A 19,182-nucleotide genomic window follows, 5' to 3' on the forward strand; every position below is an offset into this window, starting at 1 on the left:
GGTTGGACCATTTTGCAGTGCCACCAGCAATGCAGGAGTGTCCCTTTACTCTTTGTCTTATTAATGACCTTTTGCAATCTTCATGTATGATGTTCTTGATAGCCTTCAGTCATTAGTACCTAATGCCTCAAATCTGTTCTTGAGATGGTCTCTAAATTCAGGTTGGCTATGTTCAAGGTCATATTTTGGCTCTCATGGTATTGTTTTAATTTTCTTCAGTTTCAGCCTGAACTAGATGATGAGCAATTCATGGTCTAATTCAGAGTTGGCCCCTGGCCTTGTTTTGGCTAATGATACTGAGTTCGTCCACTGTCTCTTCACATAGATATAGTTAATCTGATTCCTGTGCATTCCAACAGGCAAGTTCCATGTATATAGTCGTCTTTTATGATGTTTAAAAAGGTATTTGCAATGAATATATCATTGGTCTCACAAAATTCTGTCATGCGATCACCAGCATCATTTCTATCAACGATGACATATTTTTCAACGACTGATCTTTTCTCTTTGTTTCTAATCTTGACATTCCAATCACCAGTAATTATCAATACATCTTGATTACATGTTTGATCAACTTCAGAAAAGTTGGTAGAACTCTTCAATTTCATTATCACTGGCTTTAGTGGTTGGTGGTAAATTTGAATAATAGTAGTATTAACTCGCCTTTCTTATATGGATATTATCCTATCACAGACAGCATTGTATCCCTGTGTGGGGTTTCAAAGGAGTGGCTAGTGAGTTTGAACCACTGATCTTGTGGTTCAAAGTAACTTTGCAGTCTAGTGCTTTATCTTATATTAGAAATGGTGAATTACATTCTCTGTATGTCCATAAGCTCTGCAAAGTTATTGTTGTTGTTGTTGTTAAGTGTTGTTTAGTCAGTTCTGACTCATAGAGACCCTGCATAGGCTTTCCAAGGAGCAGCTGGTGGGTTTGAACCACCAACCTTGGTTAGCAGTTTAGTGCTTACCCTACAGCACTACACCAGGACTCATTATGTCCTTTTAAACAAACAAACAAACAAACAAAAAAGTAATTAACTTCAGAAACAAGTTTTCAGTCATAACCAACATTCTATTATATTACCTTCTCTTATATATTGGCACTGTGGGTTAATGCGCCAGACTACAAAGCCGTTTGAACTGCAAGGTTGGCGGTTCAAGCTCACCAGCTGCTCCTCGGAAACTCAATACAGAGTCGCTGTGGGTTGGAACCGACTCGACGGCACTTCACAATAACAACTTATATATTATCTTCTCTAATATTCTACTATAGTAACAACAACAATCCTAAACCATTATTCATGCTTAGAATTTTGCAGTTCTAAGTTTAGAAGGAAAAAGGATTCTTTGTAGAATAATGTGTCCCTGTAGACTAATGCACTGAACCTCAACGCCAGTTTGAACTGGAAGGTTGGCGATCCTAACTCACCAGCCGCTCCTCAGAAACTCTATACAGAGTCACTTTGAGTTGAAATCAACTCGACAGCACTTAACAACAACAGCTGCAGAAGGAAGGAACCCTGCTATCCTAGTGGATTACAAGCTTGGCTGCAAATGGCACAAGGTCAGCAGTTTGAATCTACCAGCTGTTCCACGGGAGAAAGATGAGGCTTTCTGCTTCCATAAAGATTTACAGCCTGGGAAATCCTATACAGCATCGCTATGAGTTGGAACCTACTCAGCGACATACAACCACTTTAGAAGGACACCAATAATCAATTGCTGTTGAATTGATTCTGACTTGTGGCAAGTCCATGGTATCACAAATAGAACTTTGCTCTCTGCAGGGGTTTCAACAGCTAATTTTCAGTTGATTGCCAGGTCTTTCTTCCTTTCCATAAATTCTTAAAGAAATAGCCTGTCTCTGTGTTTCACTATTAGTTTAATCTTTTGTAAAGCAGATAGCAAGTGTTTGAGATGAATTATAGTGTTACAAAGACCAATATTTATTACTCAAAGATTAGTCAATAACATCTATAAAATTATGTTTCCATTTATGTACAAGCAATATTTTCATGAAGCCTATTGTTGTTGTTGAGTGCCATCGACCCATGGCGACCCTGTATAGGGTTTCCAAGGAGTGTCTATTGAGCTAGAACCACCAATCTTGAGGTTCAAACCAACTTTGTGGTCTAGTGCATTAACCCACAGCACTATACCAGGACTCCTTATGAACTCCAGAAATAATATATTAGGTCTTTTGTGCATAAAAGGATTTATACTGATTTGACTGCATTTATAGCTTAACAGAAACCTACTATGTAACTTACTAAGACGATATAATCTTTTAAGATGCTTTCAGTCCTAAATGACGTTATTATCTTGTCAGGGACCAGAATGCCTTTAGAATCAGTGGTCAGTATTATCAGGGTAACACTCAAATTCCTTGTCCATGATCTTGCCCCAGAGGTATTACTGTGCTTGTATTGCCTTTATAATACAGACCATTCTCGGACCATGCTTTTTTGAGGGGTAGGGAGGGTTGTCGGTTTAAAAAGACAAGAAAATACCAGTCTGCAGCTTATCTGTAACAGTCAGGAGACAAAAGCATCCATTGGTGCAAGATTCTAAAGGGACAGAAGAGAGACTAACAGTCTATTCTTGGCTGACCTGCTGAATCTGGCCTTGTCACTGTTTAAAGCACAAATAAATCCAAGCCTCTTAGGTCTAGCAGGAGGAGGAGTACTGGGGGGACCTACTAGCAAAAGCCCCCAGGTCTACTGCCGAATACTGAACTTGGCCCTTTACCCTTTGAAAGCAGTTACTAAATTCATGGTCACTCAGCCCCTAAGTACCTTAGAATGTCTTCACTGTACCCTCATAGAGAAGAGAAGCGTGAGAAGTAGGTGTGAGAATGGTGTTTTATCAGTAATGATTTAAAGGGCAGGTGAAACAAGGTGAACAGTTGAAAGTTTTCGAAAGGAACCAAGAAAATAACTGAATGATGCACGTCATAGACACATCTTTGTTTCCTTCATTTTTCCTATGTAGGCCAGACTCCAGTAGAATTTTTTCTGTTTTTAAAATTTCAGTTCTGTAGCATAGTAGGTTATGTGTTGGGTTGCTAACCGCAAGGTCGGCAATTCAAATCTACCAGCAAAATATGAGGCTTTCTGCTCCCATAAAGATTTACAGTTTACAGGGTCATTATGAGTCAGAATCTACTTGGTGGCAAGCAAGCACCACCACCACCAATCTTGGGGTATTATAAAGAATATAATGGACCACATAGCTCACAAAGAAGCAACTAAATTACATAGTTGTTGTTGTTAAGTGCCGTCGAGTCGGTGCCGACCCATAGTGACCCTAGGGAGCAGCTGGTGAGCTTGAAACGCCAATCTTTCGGTGCAAAGTGACTTTGCAGTCCAGTGCATTAACCCACAGAACCACACCAGGGCTCCAAATTATACAGTAAGAAATACAAATATAACCAAACAGTGTGCTGAAGGATTTTACTTTTTACCTATGGCTTCCTTCTCTTTCTCTAGTTTTACTTTCTTCTTCCTAACAAAATGTTAGTCAGCATTGTCGTATGTATAAGGGGGCTTCAGAAGTTTGTGGGAAAATGTATTTAAGAGAATGGAATTTTTTACAAACTTTGAAGTCTCTTTGAATATTTGTTTTGGAATAGGAAAAATAATATACTTTTGAGGACAATACTATTTAACAACTTGTCAAGCTGAAGCTTGTAATAATAATAAAAAAAAATCCCTATGGTCCCTCTGGAGGCTGGGGGAGAAGAAACCTTTGCAAAATAAGTCAAAGATACTTTTATCCCTCAAACTTTTCACTGTGAATCAGGTAAAGCGGATCAGTTTTCCATTCAACAATTCATACACATTTTTTCATGTTATTGATTATAATCTCCACAATGTAACATCACTTACTCCATTTCCTCCCTGTACTTCCTGTTTTCATCCCTCCTTGTCTCCTAACCCTTCTGAATGCTGTCCTTTTACTCTCAGATGGTTGGTTATTCTAAGGTGTGCTTACCTCACTAGTGTCATTGATTCTCTTAGAGACCTGTCTACTATTTGGCTGAAAAATGAGTCAGGGTGGGAGTGAGGGGTGGGGTGGGGGGAGTGCAGTTCCAGACCTGAAGGATGACTAAGGGTCATGTCTTGGGGTGAAATACTTTTTTGTTATTATGAAAAATATGTTCATATGCATACTAAAGTCTATAAAAGAGCTGACACTTCAATAGTATCAACATCTTGTCAAGAAATTGTTATTTCACTCATAATTCAATATGCACCTTTAAGTTGTAACAACATTAAAAAATATAATGCCATGTCACACATTATCATAGCTAACAAAAGTAGTGACCCTTAATATGTGATAAGTCATAGCACGTAACAACAATTTTTCTGTGCCCTGGCTATAGAATTTATTCTGTGACTGAAAAAGCTCTGGACCTACTGGTAAAATGGACGTTCCCCTCATTTATAAAATGAGGAACTAGATAGGATGGTATTCGTCTTTCCAGCTCAGTGACTCTATCAAAATACAAATGATACATATTAATGGCCAGGAATATCTATCACCAGCATATGTAAAGCAAGAGGTTTTTAATTTTTTAAAGGCTTATAATTTGACCCTAGTGTTTCTTTTTCAGTGAAGAATTGAAGCAGCTTGGTTTCCATATTTTGGAAATAAAAATCATAATGTAAAATTTGCAAAAGACAAAGCGCCATCATAGCCACTGACCTAATTTGGTACTTAATCTAATAGGAGGAAAATCCATGCTTAAACAAGTGGGGTGGGGTGGTGAGCCTGTTAGTACCTCCAAGTGAATATCTCTTCCTAACATCAAACGTTAATTTGCGTTACAGGTGTGTCTTCTATTTGTAATAGTGGAATTAGAGTTAGAAGAAGATAGTGTTTAACAGCTTGTCATTCAAGAAGAAATCTGAGGTTTAAGATTAGAAAAATGTCCATCACCATTTCCCCCCACATTGAGAACTATTAAGAGTTGATTTCTCAAAACTTGGTCTGGTATGCACACTATGGAATGGTCAACCATCCAAACAGTTACCTAAGGACAAAATTTAGAAAGGTTGGTAAAGAAGGTGGGATGGAACCAAGGTGGGAGGAAGAGGGAAAACTGATATTACATTAGGGGGATTGCAATCATTGAAATGAAACGAAGTATATGATTTGTTGGAAGCAAAACTAGTGATCTGCTCTGCAAACCTTCACTCAACTGACAATAACAAGTTAAAAAGAAAACAAGTTGGTCTGAGGATGTTTTTGAGGATTCTTGGTAAGATAAGTGTGATATACTCTTCTTTCCTTCTACCCAAAGGTAACATTTCTCCTTTCAAGGATTGTATCTCATGAGCAACCACAAGGGTCCTTACTTTTCACTGGGGTGAACTTTTTAGTTGTTCAGTTAGAAAAGACGGGGAAAAGGTGGCCTCTTCTTAAGTGGTACTCAGATTTTGGGGACCAGGGTGAGATGACAGGTGATGAGAAAAGTCACTTCACTAGGCAAATATGAGCAAACACTGCCAGAACTATCTATCACCCAGAGATTACACTCCATAATGGCTGTCCCCACTAAACTGAAGAAAGCAGACTGTTAGCAGTATTTAATAGAAAATAAGTTAAGATTTTTTTTAAAGTCATGTGTGACCTAACTTTATTTTCATGGAGTTGTACTTTGGTCTGTAGTTTTTTTTTTTAATAGCATGAAAAAGATAATGAGATCCCTGAAGCAAAGACAAGTTCACCTGCTTTTCAAACTTGAACATCCAGCGTACTTTGGTACCCATCAATTGAGCCCTGCAGAATCTGTCATCTGCCTGGGCCCTCTGCAACATGGCTCCTAAATCATGGTGGTACCAAACAATGAGCTCTAGGTGCCCCTTACATGTCCAGAGACTGCCTGCGTGCCTCAGTCCTCTGGGACACAAGTTAGGCTGGGAGAGATGCGGGACCTCAAATAGGATTTGGTTGACCCCCTAAACTTCAGACTACTTCATATTTTCCCTGCCATATTGCTCCCCTTCACACACACACCCACACCCTGCCCGCCCTCCCGTAAAGCAAAGTGGAAGAAAACAACAAACTGGGTTCGTCTTCCCTCTTTTACCACCCAAGAATATCATTCCAGACACTGACAGGCGGCAGAACCCCAGTGCACGGGAGAGGCTACGGGGACCGCGCGCGCTCTCCAGTGTCCTGCCGCCTGCGCGTTAGCATCCCGACGCTGAAGGCCTCCAAGCCTTCCAGCTCTCTCCCAAGGCCGGATCCAGTCCGTACTTCTAGCGGCTTGCAGGGGTCCTGCGGGCGGAAGTGAGAAGGGAGGCGTGGGAGGAGGCTGCACACTGGGGGTTGGGATACCCTCCCGGCCTGACGCAGCCTGGGAGCCTCAGAGCGAAGACTGTGGCCGCCTTCTGACGCTTGGCGCGCTGGACCTGAGCCCTTTTTATCACTGCGGGAGACTAGAAAGGCAGGGCTGCCGCTTTGGGAGGAAAAGACTGAGCCGCAGCCCCCCAGATACGGAGGAGGGGCTGCCTTAAGGGCTCCGCCGTGACCCAGATTGGACGGAGAGTGTGGGAGCGGGCAGCCCTTCTCCTGCCTCCTCTCGGGCCGCCATCCCTCGGCGAGCCTACCCGGAACCCAGCGAGTGCGTGGGGGCGGGGAGGAGAGAGGCAGAACTGGCGGGCAGCCCCTCAACCCCCGGCCCCCCAGCCATGTCGGCTGAAGAGATGGTGCAGATCCACCTGGAGGGCCGCTGCTACCCGGTGAGCAAGAGAAAGCTGATCGAGCAGAGCGACTACTTCCGCGCCCTCTACCGCTCCGGCATGCGCGAGGCCCTGAGCCAGGAGCCCGGCGGCCCCGAGGTGCAGCAGCTGCGCGGCCTCAGCGCCCCGGGCCTGCGGCTAGTGCTGGACTTCATCAACGCCGGCGGAGCTCGAGAAGGCTGGCTCTTGGGCTCCCGGGGAGAGAAGGGCGGGGGAGTGGAAGAGGAGGAGGACATGGACGAGGTGAGCCTGCTGTCCGAGCTGGTGGAAGCGGCCTCCTTCCTGCAGGTCACGTCCTTGTTGCAGCTGCTGTTGTCTCAGGTGCGCCTTAACAACTGCCTGGAGATGTACCGCCTGGCGCAGGTGTATGGGCTGTCTGACCTGCAGGAGGCCTGCTTGCGATTCATGGTTATTCACTTCCACGAGGTGTTGAGTAAGCCTCAGTTTCACCTCTTGGGGTCTCCTCCCCAAACCCCAGGGGACGTCAGCCTAAAGCAGAGGCTCAGGGAGGCCCGGATGAGTGGGACGCCAGTCCTCGTGGCTCTAGGGGACTTCTTGGGGGGACCCCTGGCTCCGCATCCCTACCAGGGTGAGCCCCCGTCCATGCTCAGGTACGAGGAGATGACTGAATGTTGGTTCCCTCTGGCCAACAACCTTCCTCCAGACCTGGTGAATGTCAGAGGCTATGGCTCCGCTATGTTGGACAACTACCTCTTCATAGTGGGAGGGTACAGGATCACCAGCCAAGAGATCTCTGCGGCGCATTCCTACAACCCCACCACCAATGAGTGGCTCCAGGTGGCCTCCATGAACCAGAAAAGGTAAGCACCCGCTAGAGTGTTGCTTTGCCCTCATTCATTCACGTGTTCATTAATTCATTTCACTCATGTGTGTGGGCAGTCACAGGAGGTTTGCTGAGTTGGAAATGACATCTCCAGGAGTGATTCTGGCCAAGTTTCCAATGAATTTCGGACTTATAAGGAAGAAGAGGCCCCACTGAGGTCAACCAGCTGAGTAGTTTTCTTGTAGGTATTGCGTCTTTAGGCAAAACTGCTTGCTTTATTTCTGTCCTTGTGGAAAAAAGATGATGTGGTTTCCTAGAAGGAGACTTTATAAGAAAGCTGCTTTTTAACTCCTTCTTTTTCTTTTTTAACCTTTTTAGGAGCTGATCCTGTTTATAATGAACTACTGGGCAGTAGCCTTTAATGCAGACTTGGCAATTTTTATGCATGCGTGACTTTGAAGCCTTCCCCACTGGGGCATCAACTCATTCCAGGACATAATCTTTAGAAGTTTATTTATATTTGCTATATGTTGTTGTTAAGTTGTTGGTTCCAACTCATATCGATGCTGTGTAGGATTTACCAGGAGTGGTTGGTGAGCTTGAACTGTTGACCTTGCAGTTCAAACCGACCTTGCAGTCCAGTGCATTAACCCACAGCACCATACTAGGACGCCTATATAGGGTTGACTTTTATAATTTTTATCCCATTTTACTTCTTCTGCCAGACAGCCATCAACATCAACCCAAAGCTCAACCTGGTAATAGTCACCTACAGAATAGAGCATTTCCATCCATTCCAACCTTTCCTATCCTACAGATCCCTCCCACCATGAATATGGTGGTGTTGTTAAATGCTATCAAGTTGGTTCCGACTCCTAGCAACCCTGTGGAGGATTTCAGTCAAGTGGCTGGTGAATTTGATTCGCAGACCTTGCAGTTCAAACCAATCTTACAGTCCAGCGCATTAACCCACAGAGCCACACCAGGACTCCATCATAGGAGTTGGTTTGAACCTAAGGTTGGCGAGACAAGCTGACCAGCTGCTCCTTGGAAACCCTATACAGAGTCACCATGGGTTGGAACCAACTTGACAGCACTTAACAACAGCATGGGCAAGATATTGACTGATGCAGAAAGCATCATATGAAAATGAAAGTAACATAAATTGGTAACTTGAAGAAAAGAAGAGGAGGAGCTTGGGAGGGTGTGGATGTGAGTAGGGAAAGGAGTCAAGAAGGAATAGGAAAATGAGAGCAGAGAGCAAATAAAGGAAGAGGGGAGAAGGGAGAAAGATGGTAGACTATAAGATGGTAGAGCCATTCAGAAATGGAGAGAAAATAATTATAACTCAAGAAAGGACAGGAATACCTTTTCTTCTGGTCAACCACCTGTTTTCATCTCAAGCCCCATCATGATTTCCTACCCTAAAGTTATCTTAAGGGGACTCACAACCAGGCAAAGAAAATGCTAGCAAGGTACACATACTTGTACTTGTTGGGTAGCTCCAATAGTTAAGTGATCAGCTACTGACTGAAAGATCAGCAGTTCAGACCCACCCAGAGGGACCTTGGAAGAAAGGCTTGGGGATTTGCATCTGAAAACTCACAGCCATGATAACCCCGTGAGTTATCATCACAGTTCAGCTTTGGCACACATGGTTTGTTTTGCTTGTTTTTATCTTTTAACGTATTTTTACTGGACTGAGAGTCCTTCTAAGCCAGAGATTATTTGGGGAATTTAGCCTTCATCCTTTATTTCAGCTATAATATTCTGTTTCATTCTTTTCCATTTTCTGTTATAACTATGTATTTTGTCATCATATAATAAACTGTAATAATATTTGTTTTTGTTAGGTACTGTTGAGTTGGCTCCGACTCATAGCGATCCTCTGCACATTAGAAGGAAACACTGCCTGACCCTGTGCCATCCTCACAGTGGTTACCCTTGAGCCCATTGCTGCTGCCACTGTGTCATTCCGTCTTATTGGGCGTCTTCCTATTTTTCGCTCACCCTCACTTTACCAAACGTGACATTCTTCTCTAGGAACTGGTCCCTTCTGATAACATATCTGAAGTATATATAGTGGTGGTGGTGGTGTGCTGTGGAGTTGGTTCTGACTCTTACTGACCCTGCATAGGGTTTCTGAGACTGTAAATCTTTATGGGAGCAGCAGGCATCATCTTTCTCCCATGGAGCGGCTGGTAGATTCAAACTGCTGACCTTTCGGTTAGCAGCAAAGCTCGTAATCCACTATGGTACCAGAGTTCCTTAAGTATCTATATGTTGTTGTTAAGTGCCGTTGAGTCGATTTTGACCCCTAGTGACCCTGTATAGGATTTCCAAGGAGCGACTGGTGAGTTTGAACCACTGACCTTGCCATTCAAACTGACTTGCAGTCCATCGCATTAACCCGCAGCGCCACACCAGGACTCCATAGCAGGGGTGGGGAACCTGTTTTTCTGCCAAAATTTATGTCATTCGTTGGCCATACACAAGTTTTAATTTTTGCCCATTAAATGGACAAAAACACTGTTGAAAATTTCCCTGACTAGAAGAATATTCTTTTTATTTGTATATTGGCCATTTATATGTCTTTTGTAAATTGCTTTGCCATATTTTTTTAATTGACTCACCATTTCATATTCATTTTAGAAATTCAAGTTCTATTTATGTGTGCAGATGTTGATCTTTTAGCTGTTATATAGTGTTGCACATACTTTTCCCCATCATACTATGATAAGATTCAAAAATGAAATCTCTGAAATGGCCAGACAGGTGAGGTCAACAACCAGAGTGTGGTGGGAATTAGTGAACTCCCCCACCAAAAGAGGGCTCCACCTTTCAGCCACAGTTACTTATTTCCAAGGGGAAGTGAAGATACTGTTTTGTATGTAAAATACACTAATTTTAAATATTGACAACTTATTCTATTTAAAAACAAATCACCTTACTCATCACTGGTCTTTTGGGCCACCAGTTTTGAACTCCAGGTTTATATGGTACAGTTTTAATTTTTTTTTTTTTTTCAGACAAAGTTGTCATGTGTGTTCTGTGTTTTACATGATAAGGGCTTCTGTCAGTCAGGAATATAAAAGAACTCACCTATTTCGTGTCCTACTGCTTTCATAGTTCTGTATTTTGTCTTGTTAGTTGCCATCCAATCAGCTGTGACTTATAGCAAGTCTTTGCACCACAGAATGAAACATTGCCTGGTCCTGCACCTTCCTCACAGTTGTTTGTAGCGATTTTTGCAGCTGCTGTGCCAGTCCTTCTTGTTGGATGTCTTTCTCTTTTAGCTCAACCTTCACTTCACCAAGTATGATGTCCTCTCCAGGGACTGATCCCTCCGGACAACATGTCCAAAGTTTGTGAGACAAAGTCTCACCATCCAAACTTCTAAGGAGCATTCTGGCTGTACTACTTCTAAGATAGATTGGTTTGTTCTTCTGGCAGCCCATGGTAATTTCAGTGTTCTTCACCAACAACACATGCATGGATTCTTCTCTGGTCTTCCTTATTCACTGTACAGCTTTCACATGCATATGAGATGATTAAAAATACTATAACTTGGGTTAGGTGCATCTTAGTCCTCAAACTGACATCTTTGCTTTTTTTTTTTTTTAAAATACCACTTCAGAGAGCTCCTTTGCAGCAGATTTTCCCAGTGCAATATATATTTTATATTTAGCTCTTGAATATTTGGAGGATTTGTTTTTATATAAAGTGTAATATAAGGACATAACATTTTACAAATTTCACAATAATCTCAATTTTTCTTATAGTGATTTGCAAAGTAGTTATGTGCTAATTTTCCTGTATCCAAAATGATACATTGATTGTTCTGGTTTCATTATCTTCTTAGTTATCTAGTGATGCTGTAACAGAAATACTACAAATAGATGGTAGGTGACTCTAACAAACAGAAGTTTATTTTCTCACAGTCTCTAAGTCTTAATTCAGGATGGCAGCTTTGTGGGAGGCCTTTGAGGAAGGTCCTTTTACTCTTTCGAGCTGTTCCTTGGTGATCTTCATGTGACTCGCCTTCAAGCTTTCCTCTGTTTTTTGTTGCTTGCTGAATCTGCTTTGATACTTCAAAACCAATTGATTGAAGACATGTCCTACCTCATTACTTCCTCATTAACATAATAAAGAAAATTCTGTCCTAAATGGGGTTATAGCTACAGTAAGAGAGGCTAGGATTTATAAGACATATTGGGGGCGGGGAAGGGCATAATCGATAATGAAAAATAATGTATTATATAACCTGGTAGCATATTTTATGATCTCTTTATTATAGTTTCTGGTGGTGGTAGTTTTGTTTGTTTTCTTTCTTTTTTCTTACTTCTCTTGGTAATTTTTTGTGCATTTTCTTCTTTAGAAGTAGCTTGCTCTATTCCATAAAAGGAGTTGGGGTGTGTTCACTGCACTGTGAACCATAAGGTCACTGGTTCAAATTCACCAGCCTCTCCTCAGCAACGCTATACAGGGTTGCTGTGAGTTGGAATTTAACAACAGCGACGAATGTCTTGTTGGGATTTTGATTGGGATTACATTGTGTGTATAGATTAATGTTGGAGAGGATTCACAGTTTTATAATGCTGTATAGCTAGAAAAATGATTGGTTTTCTATGTATTAAGGTTGAAAATCCATATAAAATAAAACTCAGTTTAGTGTGCATGAAAATGTTTGTGTTGGTGTGCCGCATTCTTCAAGAGGACACTTTGAAGACCAGGTATGCAGCCTGGCTTAGTGTTCTGTGCCTGGATTTGATCACAGGAGTTGTCAGGTCTAACATCGCATGAAAAGCTCAGGTGACCACAAAAGTATATTTTCCCTCCTCACTTTAGTTAGGGATCACCTGCAGCAGCTGGCTACCAGTGCAGCCGTCTGTCTACTGAGGCTCAGCTTCTAAAGTTTCTGGTCTTCTGTGTGTGAAGACAGCGAGGCTCATTAAGAGACTTCACAAACAGTAGTCTCCTGGCAGAGATGGCGGTAAAGTTGTCGTCAGCACGAGTGTTTCATAGACAGTGCCATATCCTAAGAGTCCAAGTTTAACACTGTTGAAGCATTTCTAGATTTCATGAAAATGAGAATTTTTGTCCTCTGGTTAATGTTATAGTGGATCCCAGGAAGAGTGTGGAGGAAAGAAAACTATATGGGTATTATATTCATCGATCCTTCCCCTCTTCCTGGCCCTTGTTGCTGTTGTTAAGTGCCGTCAAATCGGTTCTGACTTACAGCGTCCCTTATAGGGTCTCTGGTAGTCCCGGTGTGCTGCTGTGGGATAAAGCAGTGGACCACAAGGTCAGTTTGAACCACAGGGTTGGCAGTTCAAACTCAGCAACTGCTGCTTGGAAGTCCTATACAAGGTTGCTATGAGTTGGAACTGACTCGACAGCTCTCAACAACATAGAGTTTCTGAGAAGCAGCAGTTGAGTTTGAACCACTGAGTCTGTGGTTCGCTTGGTCCAGTGCTTATCCTACAACGCCACACCAGGACACTGTCCTGGCCCTTAGGGGATGTTAATATTAGAGAGCTTCAAAGAGTTCATGGAAAATTCCATTATCTTTTAATTCCATTTTTTTTCCAGGAACTTTTTGAAGTGTCCTTGTATGCAGGGACATGACAGAGGACAGGCGACGGAAGGGGAAAAAAGAAACAATAGAGCTGCCTGGGCCACAGGCTGTACAATCACCTCTGAAGAGCTGAGACAGGATCTTGGCATTTCACTCTAGTTTGTACTCTAATGGTAACAAACTTCTCCAGATAGCTGAGTCATAACAGTGACTTACATTTGTTGGGCTCTTAGTGTTGTGATTATCACTCTCGATAGCACTTAATAGTTCATGTTCATAGCATCCTTATGAGATAGGTATTATTGGAAGCCCTATTTTCTTTTTTTTAAGGTTTTGTGGATTGAGTGAAAGTTTACAGAGCAGGTCATCAGTTGTACATTCAACAAATCATACACCTTGTTTCATTGCAACAATTATAATCCCCTCCATGTACCATCAGTTAACAGTATTTCTCTATTCACGTGAGCTTTTTTTTTTTTAAACACTCAGGCATATATAAGGAGCTCTGGTAGCGTAGTGGTTACAAATTGAGCTACTAACCTCAGGGTCATCAGTTCAAAACTACCACTGTTCTGTGGGAGAAAGATGAGGCTTTCTGTTCCTGTAAAGATTTGCAGCCTCGGAAACCCTGTACAGGGTCACTATGCGTCAGAACCGACTCCACGGTACTTAACAACAACAGACAGGTATATATAATAATTTAAACCATCAAAGGGCACATTCTGCAAGTCTGCCTCTTGGCCACCAGCTCTTAGTCCCTCTCTTGCCATGAATCTAGAGTCCTCAGCTGCTCCCTCTCACCATGCTCCATCTCTGCCTTCATCTCTGGTGTTGCTGCTTCTCTGGTTAAGGTCCCACATTCCACCTATGCTAGTCTCCCTTGATGGTCCAAGGGTCCTTTGTTTCTGGACTGTCCTTTGTTTCTCCCCTATTTTTGTTACAAAACTTCTACCTTTACGCTTGTGACAGTCACAATTAGTCATGGTAACACTTGCTCACTATTGAATCATAAGAATCTTATCCCCATATCTTTTAACCAGACCCATCTAGACAAGATGAAAACTATTCAGTGGTAACTCTACCTTCCCCCACACACTCTAAAACTGAACTCCCTCTTGAAACCTTGTAAGCCAGTCACTTTGTGCCTTTCTCATTCTCCTCCCATTTTAGGTAGCCAATGTCTGAGTTGCACATCTCTATCTACTCTGTGTATAGAGGGGATAGCATTGATACTTGATGTGAAGACTCCTTTCCTCTCTGTTGGTATTTAGAGTTAATACTCTGGTAGCGTAGTGGTTACGAATCAGGCTGCTAATCTTAAGGTTGGCTGTTCCGCGGGAGAAAGGTGAGGCTTTCTGTTCCCTAAAGATTTGCAGCCTTGGAAACCCTGTACAGGGTCACTATGAGTTAGAACCGACTCCATGGTACTTAACAACAACACCACCCTCCATGAGTAGGAGTCCTGGTATGGCACTGTGGGTTAATGCACTAGACTGCAAAACCATTTAAACTGCAAGGTCGGTGGTTCAAGTTTACCACCTGTTCCTTGGAAACCCTATACAGGGTTGCTACAGGTCAGAATCAACTCAACGGCACTTAACAATAACAACAACCTCTGTGAGTATAGGTCAAGTTCATCAAATTGTAGCAATTTACCCTCGCTTTCTATATCAAAATTGTTTTATCTTCCTCTAGTCAAGTTTTGATTATCAAGCCATCGAGGCTAGGACAAATGGGTACTATCTGCAAGTTTGGGTGTTGTTGTGCACCTCCTCTCACTTCATATGAGCTGGATGCTTCACTCTCAGCTCTAGCCCTCTGTGGCTATGTCCTTGTCCATGGTCTCAAGTGTCCCTAGGTCTCACTACATTTTGGACCAACCAGCCCTTCCTCTTCTGTCTCATCTCCAGGTCAACAGGAGTCTGTGGAACGTGGTTGAACTCAGCCCATGTCTTCATAGTTGCCATTCCCCCTCTTCAACTCACCAGTAGTAGACCCAACACAAGCTTACATACCTGCTCATGTGTTCCCTTTGAGTTTCAGTCTTAGACGGGAGTTTGTCCTGAAGGAACTTGATTGCTTGCCTTGATGGCTTTCCAGTGACCAACTTGCTTATTCGTGTAGTAGCCAGTCATACTACCATTTTGTTTTGGGTTTTTCCTGATGATCTTTCTTTGAATATGTATTTTCTGTCACTGTAGCTGTTCCTGGAGGCCTCATTTTCGCAACAAGAAAACTAAAGCTCAGAAATTTTAAGTAACTTGCAGACAGCTACAGGTCCAGCGCTTTTCAACTACTTAGAGCTCTATGCTATTGTGCCTTCCTGCATTGCGTATTAATCCACCTTCTGACAAGTTGACTCCAATTCACGGCAACCCTATGTGTGTTAGAGTAGAACTATGTTCCGTTGGATTTTCAGTGGCTTGTTTTTCAGTGATTTGTGGTCAGGTCTTTTTTGTGAGATGTCTCTGGGTGGACTCAAACCTCCAAACTTTTTTTTAGCAGGTGAACATGTTAACTGTTTGCACAAACCAAGGGTTTCACATTTATTATATACTCATTGTCACTGAGTAGATTTCAACTCATTGTGATCCTGTAGGGTTTCTAAGACTGTAATAATCTTTACAGAAGTAGACTCTGCTGTGTCTTTCCCCAGAGGAGTGGCTGGTGGACTCTCACTGTCAACTTCTTGGGTAGCAACTGAGCACGTAACCACTGCACCATCAGAGATGCTTACATTTGTATATGCTGCTATTATTGTTAAGTGCTGAGTCAGTTCTGACTCATAGTGCCTCTGTATAGGGCTTCTGAGGAACAGCTCGTGGGTTCGAACTGCCAACCTTCGGGTTCAAACCGACCTTGCGGTCCAGTGCTTATCCTACAGTGCCACGCCAGGACTCTTAAGAAAACAGTATAGAGAAGATAATTCCTGTAATCTCTAAAAGTAATTGAAATCTTGGATTCATACCTTTAACATTTAGGAGGTGAAGAGGGAAAGGGTTATTTTCAGAAAGTTGGAAATGGGGCATTTAGTGGTGAGAGTCTGTGGATGAGAGAGCAGTTTGTACAGAGGCCCAGGGCGCATCATGGCCAGTGACTTTTTCAGTTGACAAATAAGAAAACCGACCCTCCTGAAGCTAAGATACTTAGGCTTCTGACATGAATGAAGGCACTCCTAAAATGCCAATGGAGAGTGAACCCTTCCTGCAAGTGTTACCCTTTTCAGCTCTTGCTATGTGCCAGAATTTGTGCTCTCCTCAGCTTCACTTCACAGAGGGGAAACCGAGACTCAGAGATGTTCAGTAACTTGCCCAAGGTCACACAGCTGTTGAATAGTGGAGCTGAGATTTTCCTGTGTAAGCCTGGATATTAGTACTATAAGTCTGTATTAGATGGACTGTTTTTAGGTGGCAATTTTCATCTTAAAGCAGATTCAACATTGAAGGGTACATCACTTTTCTTTATGTAAATTGGAGCATGTTGGGGTCTGCTACTGTTATGTGCTGTCAAGTCATAGCCAACTCATAGTGACCCTACATAGGGTTTCTGAGGAGCGGCTGGCGGGTTTTGAACCTCAGCCTTGTGGTTCAAACAGACCTTGTGGTCCACTGCTTCTCCTACAGTACCACACCAGGACTCCTTGTTGGGATCTGGAGAGATGGAATTGTTTATTTTTACCTGCATACTCAACACAGTCTCAAAACCAACCCCTTACATGCCTGCTTAAGACAAATGAGAATCCTGGATGAATATTACAAAAACTGTTTGGATCATACAGAATTTACTGTTGGTGTACCTCTAAGGAGTAGAACCCAATTGCAGCCTGGTAAAATTCAATGCTTATTTACAAATTTTATTTCCTTTGGTTCCCCAAATTTTTACATACAGAGAGGGCATCTTGGTCAGATGTTAAGGCCCATTAGCAGCAGAAAACAAGCAACATGAACCAAAGACCCCCCAGTAACTGCCACCTTGGCACAGACTGTTGGCATGGAGAACTGAATGGCTGGCTTGGTTTAACAGACAATATGAGCTTCTTGAAGAAGAGGACTCCGTTCACTCTCTGATTTGAAAAATAAAACTATCCACCAAAAGTGCATTTAATTATACAATTGCAGGCACCTTAAAAAACCTTCATGTTTTGGTAGGTGAGCATTATTAATTCTATGCCATGAAGTTCCATTGTTTATTTGACAGTTACTAGGAGGTCAGGGACTCCTGGTCTGGCACTGTAGGATCAGCACTGGACTGTGAAACACAAGGTCGGCAGTTCAAACCTGCCAGCAGCTTCTTGGAAACCCTACACAGGGTCGATAGGATTCAGAACTGACTCGATGGCATTTAACAACAACAACAACAGGTGGTCAGCTGTGGCCTTTTTGTCCACGGCTTCTTTTATGTACTGTTTATTAGTGTGTGTGTCATTCATAGTCTGTGCCCTATGTTCTCAGGATATAGTTTTTATCCAATGTGTTTTTGAAGAATCACTGTGCTTCTGAATTCACTTCTTTTTTTAATGGTTTATTGTGAATTATGTGATAGTTTACATGGGAGCACATTAGCTTTAAATTCATCCTATCATATATCGTTTCATTGTCATGGTTACAATCTCCTCCATGCATCATTAACCAACGAAACAGTATACCCTGCAAGCCTGTCTCCCGGTCGTCAGCACACAGCCCCTCTCCCTCTCTGGGTCTAGAGTCCCCAGCCACTCCATCTCTCCACACCATCTTCTCTGCCTCCATCTCTGGCATCACTGCTTCTCTGGGTAGGGTCCCGCACTTCACTCTTCTCCTTTGATGATCCCAGGGACCTCCGCTCCTGCAAAGTCAATCACTCTCCTCCTTTGCTACAAAACATCTGCCTTTACATTTCCAACCCTCACAATCAGTCCTGATAACAATTATTCCCTATTGTATCACCAAAAAGACCTATCCACATTTCCTTTCATCAGCTCCACTGGATACTACTCAGTGGAGATTCTACCTAAATTCACTTCTTTATTCAAATACTAGCTTTTTTATTTCAGACACTGGAAGACAGAGAAGTTATACTGGTCATATCTTAGTTCTATGTCATACCTTCTGATAAACATTGCCCTCCCTGTGCTGGGTACTATCCCTGTGTCAGAGATGAGCAAGTGAATGGTTGTGCCAGGGTCAGACAGCTGGTTGTAGCAAAGCTAGTATGTGCTGGTCTTAACTGTTGCGTGATGGTGCTGCTCAGATGTACGATGGCATACATGAGACAGTTGCACACCTCATAGAACAGTGTCTCAACAGTCCCAGAGTTTCATCCTTCCTGGCCTTTGATGAATTAGTGCACTTCATGCTGAACAGTGGGAGAGGGAGAGGGAGGAGGGAAGGGCAGGAGAAAGGACAGGTCATACAGGATGGACTTGGCTTTACCCAGAGTCAGGTGGAAGCCATGAAAGGCACTGAGCAGAGAAGAACCTTACCCCAACTCTGGTGTTCACCAGTTTTCATTGGCCACTGAGAGGGAAGAGTGGGCTACCAGGGAGAAGGTAGCTGCACTTATCCAGCCAGAGAGATGATGGAGGCTGGACTAGAACATAGTGGTTACGTTTTGGCATGCTAACTGCAAGGTCAGCAGTTCGAATCTACCATCTGCTCCATGGGAGAAAGATGAGGTTTTCTGCTCCTGTAAGATTTACTGCCTCAGAAACCCTATACAGGGTGGCTATGAGTTGGAACTGACTCGATGGTATATAACCACCACCACCATGCTGCATTGAAACAAATTAATTTGTCTTTTCAGTAATGAGACTTTAGTCTCTGAAGCTGATGGGCGTGTTTAATTCTGTTATTGAATATGTGACTTGAAACCAACCTTTTACAATAGATGAGCATATGTTGACATAATTGTTTGTTAATATGTGTAAATACTTTAAGAATGCTAGAGCAGAATATCTTTAGTTACTCAGTCTTAATTTCTCTCTACCTTACAGAAACAATATATATATATATATATAGCTCTGGTAGCGTAGTGGTTACGAATCGGGCTGCGAACCTTAAGGTCAGCGGTTCGAAACTACCAGTCGCTCCG

At 42.7% G+C, this 19,182-nt stretch overlaps 1 protein-coding gene across 1 annotated transcript in view; it reads left to right on the forward strand.

Moving 5' to 3' along the window:
- The first annotated feature begins 6,670 nt into the window (after positions 1–6,670).
- KLHL42 (kelch-like family member 42) overlaps positions 6,671–19,182 on the forward strand; it is a 21,129-nt gene continuing 8,617 nt past the window's right edge. The window contains exon 1 of the mRNA XM_006866968.1: positions 6,671–7,572. Coding sequence (XP_006867030.1) covers positions 6,701–7,572 — 872 coding nt within the window. The 5' untranslated portion in view covers positions 6,671–6,700. The remainder of the gene's footprint in view (positions 7,573–19,182) is intronic.

Source organism: Chrysochloris asiatica, unplaced genomic scaffold, assembly GCF_000296735.1.
Source record: "Chrysochloris asiatica unplaced genomic scaffold, ChrAsi1.0 scaffold00098, whole genome shotgun sequence".
NCBI classification, from domain to species: Eukaryota; Metazoa; Chordata; class Mammalia; order Afrosoricida; family Chrysochloridae; genus Chrysochloris; species Chrysochloris asiatica.